This window comes from Etheostoma cragini, chromosome 24 (genome assembly GCF_013103735.1).
Source record: "Etheostoma cragini isolate CJK2018 chromosome 24, CSU_Ecrag_1.0, whole genome shotgun sequence".
Lineage (NCBI taxonomy): Eukaryota > Metazoa > Chordata > Actinopteri > Perciformes > Percidae > Etheostoma > Etheostoma cragini.
This window is the reverse complement of record NC_048430.1, coordinates 5,230,059-5,241,333: the sequence shown is the minus strand read 5'-3', so window position 1 is coordinate 5,241,333 and position 11,275 is coordinate 5,230,059. Positions and strand designations below refer to the sequence as shown.

The window sequence follows — 11,275 nt, the reverse complement described above, 5'->3', positions numbered from 1 at the left end:
ACAATTTTACCATGCCAACTTTTACCAGCTATTGACTATTACAATGTTTTACACTACAAAATGTCTTTCTTTGAATTTTAAAAATAAATGTCCTTACTGGAATGCTTGCATTTGTAGGTGGAGTGACTACAGTGTGTGTGTGTGTGTGTGTTCATGCAGCCTTGTAGGCGGTTGTTCCAGTCAGATGAGCAATATTGCAGGAGGTCATCTTTATTCACATTGAGTTTCTTGAGACTTAAAGATATAAAATGTCAGAGAAAGTCAATCAGCCAAGAACACTTAGTCCTATTTTGGTTTTATTGTCATTTGTAGTTGCTGGAAACTATTTATGACCCAAATGTGGTTAAAAAAAAAGAAGCTTAATCTGCTGGAGACCAAAAGAGCTGACTTCTAAAAATGTGTCTTTACGTCTATATTTAGAAAAGCTTCTAACCCTGAAACTACATTACTACATTAATTGGTGTACAAAATAGCAAAAGAGATAACATATATACACACAAGCTTTTTAAAGAGTAAGCAGTTTTACATCTTAAGCTTCCCCAGAGCTGTCGCGGTGATGTCAAAGAAACCAATTAGTGTTGAAAAGGCAGATGCACCAACGTGTTGCTCTATAAGCAGAGTGAAGGCATTCAGTTTAGCATGTCTCAGATACTCTAAAAATGCACTGAGATGTAATCCAGGTGGCAAATTGTTTTTGTTGGCAACACTTGGCTAGGAAAAAGCACATAAATGAAGTTTACGAGGCCACGTTGAGGATATTGAGGAAGTCCTTTCCAGCCTGGTTTGGCTCTGTGGAGGAAAGGCAAATGACTCCCCATGAGGTCATTATCAAAACACCTGTCAACATTCACGTGTGGGTAAGAGAGAGTGTATGAACAACTTCTTGGCCTGGCAACCCTCTAATAGCCAGCTTCCATTTCATTGCTCCCTGCGCTATCGCTTGGCCGCAGTAAGAAAACACTTTACAAGGTGCTGAAAGCGATAGGAAATGACCACAATGTGAAATCACACATTATGTCAGGACCTGCAGTCTTATAATTGGAGTTAGAACAACCGTTATAGTCTGCTTGGACAGTAAAGTTTCCAAGTGAAATTCAGCACGTCAGAGAGTGCAGCTGCATTTTACTTCTAGAGACCCAAATGGCACAACACGCTGAATGTTTGCCAAACACCTTCCAACTGAACTGAATAGATTTTAGTTAGTCTGGCTATTACCAGACCAAGCCATGCTCAATAGATTTCAGATTGAGCGTTGGTCTGGGGATTCTGCACTCTATTTTCTCTGCACAAGAGGTGTGACCAACGGGCAAAATTGTGAACTCAAGAAGGAGAATTAGACGTGCAGGTTTCCAGACTGAGCTGCAGGGCAAAATCAAATCGCTGGCAGAGTGGTCGGGGCTTACCCAGGCTAGGTGGCAGTAGCTCAGTCAGTAGGGGAGTTGGGTCCCCATACGGACAAAAGTATGGCGGTAAACTGGTAACTGAAGAGGTGCCAGTTTACCTCCTGGGCAATGCCAAGGTGCCCTTGAGCAAGGCACCGAACCCCCAACTGCTGGGGTTGCCTCTGGCATGGGCAGCCCTCTAACTCCGACATATCTCCATGGTGAAAACATTGTAATTTTCCCAAGATTAATTAAGTGTACATTGTCATTTTAAGTTTAATTACCATCAGTTTGTTGATTTGGGCCGAGCAGATGTTCAAACCCACTGTCAAAAAACTAAATACGCTTTTATCTAAAGTTAAGGCAGCACTGGCCTTTATATACGTAGGGTGGCTAGTTTCTACCTTCACAAGTGTGTGTCTACTCCCTATACAATGGGCACTCCGTTTACTACATAGTGAGCAGTAAATTTGAGATTATAGACACATACTGTATCAATCACTGACTTTTCTTCTCCCAACGATACTTTTTACCAAAGCAACACACTGAATTCTATCTTGGGACGTTTTATTAGGATACTATAGGTTGTAATGTCAGACACCATCTGGTTCTTCAGCATATTGCTCTCTAACAGCCACAGAGCTTCCTGCTTATTTAACCTGTCACTCAGCGCTCAAGCCAGCGGGAGGCAAAATGGCAGAATAAGCCTCATCTTCCTCAAGTGTTTGCTTCAAGACAGAAGGGCCGGCTGATGGATGAAAATGACATCCTGTCCCTAAGTCAACATGATGCGGAGCCACTAAACCTTTATATAACCAGCATCCATCAATCCCTTTGTTTATCTAATGCTCTGTGTGAATTGGTTCTCAGGTGAATGCGTCCCGTCAAGAGGGCAAGCTCCTGGAGGAGTGTGATATCCTGATTGACATTATTCAGCAGAGGCGGCAGATCATCGGCAACAAGATCAAGGAGGGGAAGGTGAGGTGAACACTCAACGGGGGCAAGGAGTGGGACAGCAGACACCATTCATTTTATTTTGCCGTTTTATATAGTCATCTTTCACTTCAAATCCTCTCACTGGCAAGAAGTGAATAAATGTGAAATACGTAGCCCATTTTAAAGCTTCCTATGAAAGCACTTCTCATTTTGTTCTACCACAAACATCATAATTTACTTTACCAATGCTTAACGCTATTTAGTTTGATTAAAAACTATATTTTCTTAACTATTCTCATAAAGGGGCAAATCGGCAGATCTGATATTGCAGATTCCATATGCATTAAAATAAAAACAAATCCAACTACCTTATTCCTGAATACACACACACACACACACACACACACACACACACACAAATGTGCAATATGTGGTACAAATTACTATCTAGATGACAGGCATTCAGGGTCAAAAGGTTTAGATTGCAACAGACTGCTTTCATCACGTTTTTCATCACTGTTTAAAACACATGCAGTGAAAAACACTTCAAGCTGCCATCGTACCCATTTGTGTGTCAAATGCAATACTTGGTTACAGCCACTTGACCTTATATTGTGATCAGGAGGCAAACTGTTCAGCTGCCTAAAATGCAAACCCTTCAACACATACCGAACAGACGAAAAAAACACTCCCAACTGGCCAAAAGTAGATCCCAGAGCATATGGGAGGGGGCACGGGCTTGTACACTAAACCCAGATGATTTTTTTAAGCTGTATCTAATGAGACTTGGAACCCTCTGGGGATTTTTTTTCACCGTGTAATGTGCGCTTTTAGGATTGCATCAGTAAAGACAGATGGATAAAGGTATTTATTTTTAGGCCAAAGATTTCTACAAAGGCTTTTTGGTGGAGTACTCAAACATAATCAATAACAACTGAAAAGGCTCTTTTCTAAGGTCAAGTTTCTGTTAGTCGTGCTTATTTTTTAAGGTAACAAGGATTTGTTACTCTCCATCCAAATCCATTGAGAGTTGCAGTGTTTTGGGTTCTTTACGAGCCAAACCGCTGATGAAATGTCCTTTGACCTCAATCCAGCCACTGACCTCAATCTGTCTCTTAACATCTCCGCTCATACTGTAGGGAGAGGAATGAAAACCCAGGGGCAAACGGGGGGAACTGAAACAACAGATTTGCGTGCAAAAGAAACATTGAAAATGCATAGAAAACATTAGCAGGGACATGAGAAGCTTAACTCATGTAATTTTATCAGATTTCTGTTTCAATAGAAACAAAACAAAACTTAGTTGCGTAATCACCAATATATTCTTTGATTTTCCCTACAACAGAGAGGAAAAGTCAACCTTGATGTCCGAGTCATTTATCATCACAGTTACCAGGGCTTCTTATCTACAGTTATAGAAGAGGAAGCAGTACAAGTAGGAGGGCAACACACATCAGCTTCCTGTCTCTGAAAGCTTAAGACCAGCAGGATGGACACGTCCATGGCCTTTGCTATTCACCGTCTTTGATGTTCATACCATTTCAAAACATGACCATGTGGATGTGCTAACCTTGGATCTGACTGTTTTGTGTATAAGTGACTTTAGATTCTTAACATACATCTCCTTGTACCAATAAAACACCATCTTGATGTTCTCATCCCTGATGATCTGCAACATCTTAACTTGGTTGAGGGCATTTTCATGCATTCTTGGTTTGATTCTGTGATCCATCCTAAAGGCATTGTTCTCAGATTTCTCTTTGCTTTTTGACTTCCTTTTCAGGCACAAAGGATTCGAAAGCTTGCCCAACAGATCTCCAACTGCAAGCAGTGCATCGAGAGGTCCTCCGCCCTCATCACGCAAGCTGATCAGACACTGAAGGAAACCGATCCCGCTCGCTTCTTGCAGACTGCCAAATGCATCAACGAGAGGTCGGATTGCCCACACAGCTTAGCAAACCAAAGTCTAGCTTTAGGGAAAGGGCAAAGAGAGCACACATGTATATTAACAAAAACAAAACAAAAAAATATATCTCAAACAACAACAAATAGAGAGGAAAATCTATCTTTACATTTAGCTTACTCTCATTCTGCTCATTCCGCTCACTGCTCTTTCATTAATTTATTAATTGAGAACGAGTGTCCAATATCTCTGATAAAATTTTTTATCTGTTAGTCCTTTGAACAGAAGTAGTGTTTCAGTCAGAATCTCATCTGCAGTGTCACTAATTAGGGGGCTGTTTTCATTCAGATTCAGTATTTTTAATTTAGCAACTGTTGTACATACTTTGTGTGTGTTTCTTCAACACATTAGCATGCTAAAATACATTGTTTATATATCTTGGAATAGCATATAATGATACCTGTTCCTTGGTTCTACTGTAAACACTTTGCAGATAGGAAGTATGAAAACATGTCCACTTTTGATTGGGAATATCTAGGGTTTCCATGGCAACTGCATCAACTCAAGTGCTGATCCCTGAGATACACCTAGCGGACACCTTTGACACTGTTGCCCTTGACTTCACCAGAGAGAAGAAGTTGCTGGAGAATCTGGATTACCTTACTGGTAAACCCTCATGTTTTCATCAAAGTTGTTCCCGTTTTGATTTCAGCCCCTTGTTCTATATGCAGAGGACTAATTTGAAGTCCAAATCAGATGGCATTTCAATTCATGTGCACCTCAAAACGCCTGAAGTTTAATTGAGGTTAAAAATCAAAAAACAATCTAGCCCTTTAAGTCAATTCCTCACTGACACACATGAAACCAAACATAGCCTTTAATTGTAACTCTAGTCCAGCTAAAAAACTGCTTTTGTCATTTTTCTTGAAGTCTTTTCAAGTCTTTGCGGTCTTCCGCGTTTGAAGGAGCAGGCCCCAGCCTATTAACTCCAAAATTAATTTTTAACATGAATTTCTGATGTTCCATTTGGAAGGACCCATCAAAATGTCACCGTATGAATTATGAGCTTGCTGAGGACGAAATCAAGGCATCATGTGTGGTGGATCTGAAGGTCTGTGAAAATGGCTGGCTCCTTTTCTTCCTCTGCAATGCATGATGGCTTCGCTGGAGGGCCTTTTCACTAAGTGAATCAGTCTGAATCAATCCACTATGTGCAGCCACTCATGGCAGAAGGCGAGGGAGAGAGTGAAAGAGACAGAAACAGAAAGAGATATGAAGTGGCTTTACAATCAATTTAAGCTGTGCCTTTGTATCTTACCTCAGTCAATTATCTTTCTACTAAAGGCTTCATGGTTGGATAAAAAAAAAAAAAAAAAAGAATTGTGAAAAAGTGATTTCTTTCCCACTATGAGATGATACAGAGCACATGAGCACGTGGAATACATGAGTGGAAGAAAGCCAATCTGGCGTCTCTGGTTATATAACAACGGTGTTACTGCTAAAATGGATTGTGATATTTACTCACTCTGATGCATTAACGTGAGCAGATTTGACTGAATATTTCATTATTTCTCTTTCGCATTGCTTTAAATGCTCAACCCACCAATCTAGTGGAAAGAACATCTTTAATCCTGTGCGTAATGAAGCCTTAACACGCTATGAAAAATGAACACATCCGAGGTTAATTGGGACTACAGTTACAGTTTGCAGTAACAACTTTTGTTTTCGATGTAATGTAATTTGCCACTACATTCACTTGGAATTATCACAATTAGATCTTGTTGGATGACATTTCCTTTTTTCACCCTCTGCAAGCTCCGAGTGCTCCGTCCATGAGGGAAGAGTTGTGCACGGCTTCCTACGACACCATCTCTGTCCACTGGACGTCTGATGATGAGTTCACAGTGGTTTCCTATGAGCTACAGTATGCCATCTTCACTGGACAGTCAAACATTGCCAGTAAGTTTGTTTGGAAAGTTTTGGGTTATGCATCATTTGTGTTTTTAGCAACCTAGTCCCTATTCCAATTTGGGTTTGGTGATTTTGGGGTTTTGTAGGTGCAATTAAAAGTGTTCGAGTGCCACGGCCATAAAACAAGTGACAGAAATTTGCTATGACGATTGCCTCTAGCGCGCATGCAATTGACAAGTGGTGACGAGAAGTAAATCTGAAATTATCATATTTCTATGATTAACATAAAAACATGTACACTTCCACTACATAGCACTACTGCAAGTTTACTGCAGAATGAAAATGGCAGAAAATGACTGGATGGATATGGCAGTGGCTACAGATGGAAAATGGTAAACATGAAGTGATAATAAAAAGGCCATTTAGGTTACCGGAGAAGGCTCTGAAACAGCTGATTTTTACCATGAAAACTAAAAAATAGAAGCCCTGTTAAAAAGTTGACAGAATAAATAAATATATGCTGCTCTACTGGTGGCCGCTAGGTCCTCTAAGGCAGTCGGGAGCCAAAGTGCTTTCCTCAGATGTTGTCACACATCAAGAGACTGTAGCTTGTGACAGATGAAAGGAGAATGCGATTTGACAAGAGCGCAGCAGAGGATTCACACTGGCTGTGGAGCTCTCAGTAAAAGACTTCAGGGGATGTCCCGAGTTCTTAGGTCTGTGCATGGAATATATTTAAGTAGCACTGATGGAGTATGCAAACAGATTCCATCTTTGTTCTTTATCTTTCTTCCCATATTCCAGAGGTCACACCTTTTGTCATTACCTCCTTATTAATTAAAAATTTAAAACATGTTTAGAAGTGACAGCCGTTAAGCTAAAGTGACATTCCCTTTCACGTCCCTGTCCACTTCTGTTAACCATGACTTTGATTTTTCTCACCTTCGGTTTTCACATTCACTAATTTGTCAGAGGTGTTACTGTTGGCCTCCAAGACACATGCCTGCAATGCATGCAATGTCCTGCTAAGTACGTCAGATGAATCACAATGCAGGAAGCAAAAGCCTTAGTTTGATAATTTAATATTAAAAAAAAAAACACAAAAACTTGCTTACCGCCTATGCATAATTGTCCAGTACAACTTTCTGAATAAAATTCCCTGTGGGAAATGTTATGATGATAGGACAAAGAAAGAGTTAGTCTGTCAATGTGTTTGATTAAATGTATTTACTTTACAACTAAATTTAGCGTATGAATAATAGTTACTTTAATGTTTTCATTTCAACAATAAACTTTACCTCCACAGCTTGATGCTCTTATCGCCATTTGTCTTGGGCTTAGAATGACTGCATATTTTTGTAGTTTCCATCAGTTAATTAGCTACAATTCTTAAGATTTATTATTATATTTTCTTACTTTTTAGGGCCTTTGTGTTTAATGCATTAGCATGAAGCAATTGTCTCCGGATACAGTAGGTGTATCGGTATTTGTAGAGTCCACCTTTCTCGCACAGATTCAAATTGTGCAACTACACACCTAGAGGTCTTTTTGTTCCTTATGGGCTTAAGGACTCCCCATAAAAAAAAAAAATCAAAAAAAAGATAATGATCAGGCTTCCAAGAATAGACTGAGAAATTGCTTCTTTTCATCGATTTTCACACCTTTACTTCATCACACACACACACACACGAGGTGTGAATGGTTTCATCTTGTGCCTTTTCACACCCTCTCACCTTTCCACACACACAAACAGCTGAAAGTTGTAATTTAATGTTTTCCACAGATTGTGTCTTTTAAATAACGTGAATAAAACAGAATAAAAAAAGTGAACATCATTTCAAATTGAATTGCACAAAGCCCCCCCTCCCTCTCAGCTGTGCCCATTTCTCCTTATCACACCTTCTTTCCCCCCTCCTTCCAGGTCTGTGTAACTCATTGGAGAGCTGGATGATTGTACCCAACATCAAGCAGAACCACTACACGGTGCACGGTCTGCAGAGCGGCACCAAGTATATTTTTGTTGTCAAGGCCATTAACCAAGCGGGAAGCAGGAGCAGCGAACCGGGGACTCTGAAGACCAACAGTAAGCACAGGGCAACTGAAAATGAACACTCCATATTGGATTGACATTTACAAAAAAATTCATATTCCAGCACATAGCTTAGGGGTTTGTATTATTTTTACTTGCAGTGCTTGACTTCTATTTTTTTGCCTTTGACAAATATGAGAATCAAATAACTGAAAATTAATTTTCTGTTCTGTAAAGTACATTACCCGTTATAGATCTTAATACTTTTAAAAAATCAATTTCTTTTTATTTCCTCCGCCTCCTCCTTTTATTAGGCCAGCCGTTCAAGCTGGATCCGAAATCTGCTCACAAGAAGCTCAAGGTGTCCCACGACAACCTGACAGTGGAGCGGGACGAAACCACGTCCAAGAAAGGCCACAGCCAGGAGCGTTTCTGCAGCCAGAACAGTTATGGCGTGGTGGGGAATGTCTACATCGACAGTGGCCGTCACTACTGGGAGGCTTTAATTGGAGGGAGCACATGGTGAGTTTTATTGACCCACACAGTTCTATTCAAAAGAGCCCGTTTGAGTAAAGGTTCAAAAGGATAACAGGAGCTTCCCCTCTTCCTCCTCCTTAGGTACGCTGTGGGCATAGCCTACAAATCTGCCCCCAAGCACGAGTGGATCGGAAAGAACTCTGCCTCCTGGGTGCTCTGCCGCTGCAACAACTCCTGGGTGGTTCGCCACAACAGCAAAGAGCTGGCCATCGAGCCCTCGCCCCACCTGCGACGCGTCGGAGTCCTGTTAGACTACGACGCCGGTTCTGTGACCTTCTACGACGCCGTGGGCTCGCAGCACCTGCACACATTCCACGTGTCCTTCGTCCAGCCCGTGTGTCCCGTGTTCAACGTGTGGAATAAGTGTTTGACGATTCTCACCGGTCTACCCATCCCTGATCACCTAGAGGGACTGGAGACTGACAACTGAAAACTACGGACAGACAAGAACAACTAGACATGAGCTGGTCTTAATTATCTTAAAGCTGCACTGGGTAAGCTTTGTGAAAATGATCTCATTTGGATAGAGAACAAACTAGTTTCCCCATCCGTTTCAACGGTAAAAAAAAAAAAAAAGAGCATGTGATTAACTCAATGACATCACTTACTCAATCCAGACAAATGAGACATTACCATTAGTGCAAAGTTACGTAGTGCAGCTTTAATATGCAAAGAAAAAAGATGAGATGCCTTAAGTGTTATCTCATCCAGCTTCTCAAAAGTGATTCTGAGTTGTTTACTATCATTTCTTAAAGCACATTATGGCACTGGTTCATGCCATGTTCAGGACTCTAGTGAAAACTAGGAAAAACCAAGACAAATGGATACAGTTGAGCCAGAAACTCCTTCTGTAAAGCACTTTGGGCCGTGATGGGTGCATTTGTACCATGGCAACTAGGAAACAAGCCACACAAATCAATTTCTATTTTCTTTTCTTTTTTTTAAGCCACCTTATCAGATACAGCACTTCCCTGAAAGTACGCACAGTAACACTTCATACCCACGCAAAAACTTTAAATCAATCATGGTTGCTCGATAGAGCCGAATAACAGATGTATATTTTGTAAATTCATGGCATACCTCCCCTAATCTTTCCCTTGTTCATTAAAAGAGAACCAAAGTAGCCATTGATGTCTGTTCAGATGTCTTAACATAAGTTAATAAATGCTTAGTTATTTTTAAAAAGTGACAGAAGAAATATAGTTATGCCATAATTAAATGCAGGATTCCCTTACATAGACTGTTTTTGCACATTGCTCATACTTTATTCATGCTTTTGTAGCCTTTCATTTTGGTGCACTTAACATACATTCATATTGGGAAAGTGTTGATTGACTGGTGTTAAATTGTGGTTATTTGCTTTTCTGTGGCAGCCAGACCTGTCCTGCCATTACGATGTCATGTGATACATAATGTGTGTCATGTGTTACAGGTGTAGCCCCAGGTTATTATTGGAGCTAAGTGGTAAAATGCACATTTGGGTGTAATTTATTTTCCCTCACTTGTCTATACAACAACACATGGCTGTTCAGTAAGACCTGTTGGTGCTGGTGTGCCTACACTCCTGAACCATTCCTTTGCTTTTAACAAAGCGTGTCTTCCCAAAATAAAATGTATACGTCGTGTTTAGGTCTTTTTAGGTCTTATTTTTGCAAATCTTCATGCATCATGTTGTTCAAAAAGGTTGAATAACACCAACGTTCACTTTATTGAGACAGCCATGCACAGTGGGCTGTCCTCAGACTTGTTGCACATTGATGATGTCAGTAGGGTACACATTACTTCTCACTTGCCATTTAAATAAAAAGAAAAAAAAAATAGGGGGACACAACTTCTGATTAGAAATTACTCCAAAAGGTCAAGACCCTTACAACCAAATCCCCTGAGGGGATATTGTCAATACTATTCCCTATAATTCAATATTGTTTTACGTAATAATGTTTAACAGTGAAAAAGGCGCTCCTCAGTGTAAATACAACGATTTGGTTGTATTTCTCAATGTTGTTTTGTTTTAAAACCTGGTACACTTAAAAAAAAGAGAAAAAGAAAAAAAGTATGGCGACAAATAATCTATTCTTTAGTTCTGTTTCCTTGGCAATTAATTGAACTGTATGTTTTCATTGTATCTGATATGAATATGTAGCGCTTAATTTAATGTTTCCATTTGAACTTTATGACCATGGTGTTATTTGTTCGGTCTCTGTGGAGATTCTTATGGCCAACAGGATACAGTATGAGTGCTTGCATCACTGTCGTGTGAGATAAGTCTATGAGAAGGTCAAAAATAAATGTTGTTCCTTTGCACATTAAAGTATGCGGTTCTTTATCCACTGAGGCAAAGCAGGGATGCGATTATGTCAAGAGCCAATCTCATAAAAGCCTTACGGGGTGAAATGCCACAAGCTATTTCGGGTTCTCTTTCTGGGGGGTGTACAAACAAAGATGACATTTTGAGAAAATTCAAGGAGTCTCAAATTCAATAAGTTTAGACTCTGGCATTTTGGTGCGTGGATAGTTACTAGTGCCCTTCTGGAAGGCTCATTGATGTGTGTAGGAGTATGTCTTTCTCTCATTTTA

The 11,275-nt window shown here is 40.2% G+C and overlaps 1 protein-coding gene across 3 annotated transcripts in view; it reads left to right on the top strand.

Moving 5' to 3' along the window:
* The window catches only part of LOC117939382 (E3 ubiquitin-protein ligase Midline-1-like), a 51,391-nt gene extending 40,382 nt beyond the window's left edge, over positions 1 to 11,009 (top strand). For 2 of the 3 annotated variants that reach the window (XM_034864698.1, XM_034864697.1), the window contains exons 4-10: positions 2,253 to 2,360; positions 4,102 to 4,250; positions 4,760 to 4,887; positions 6,037 to 6,180; positions 8,054 to 8,215; positions 8,476 to 8,683; positions 8,780 to 11,009. In XM_034864698.1, the coding sequence (XP_034720589.1) occupies positions 2,253 to 2,360; positions 4,102 to 4,250; positions 4,760 to 4,887; positions 6,037 to 6,180; positions 8,054 to 8,215; positions 8,476 to 8,683; positions 8,780 to 9,128 (1,248 nt within the window). In that variant the 3' untranslated portion in view covers positions 9,129 to 11,009. Of the gene's footprint in view, positions 1 to 2,252; positions 2,361 to 4,101; positions 4,251 to 4,759; positions 4,888 to 6,036; positions 6,181 to 8,053; positions 8,216 to 8,475; positions 8,688 to 8,779 lie in introns of those variants that run through there. The other variant, XM_034864699.1, reaches the window with a different exon arrangement.
* Positions 11,010 to 11,275: the final 266 nt, after the last annotated feature.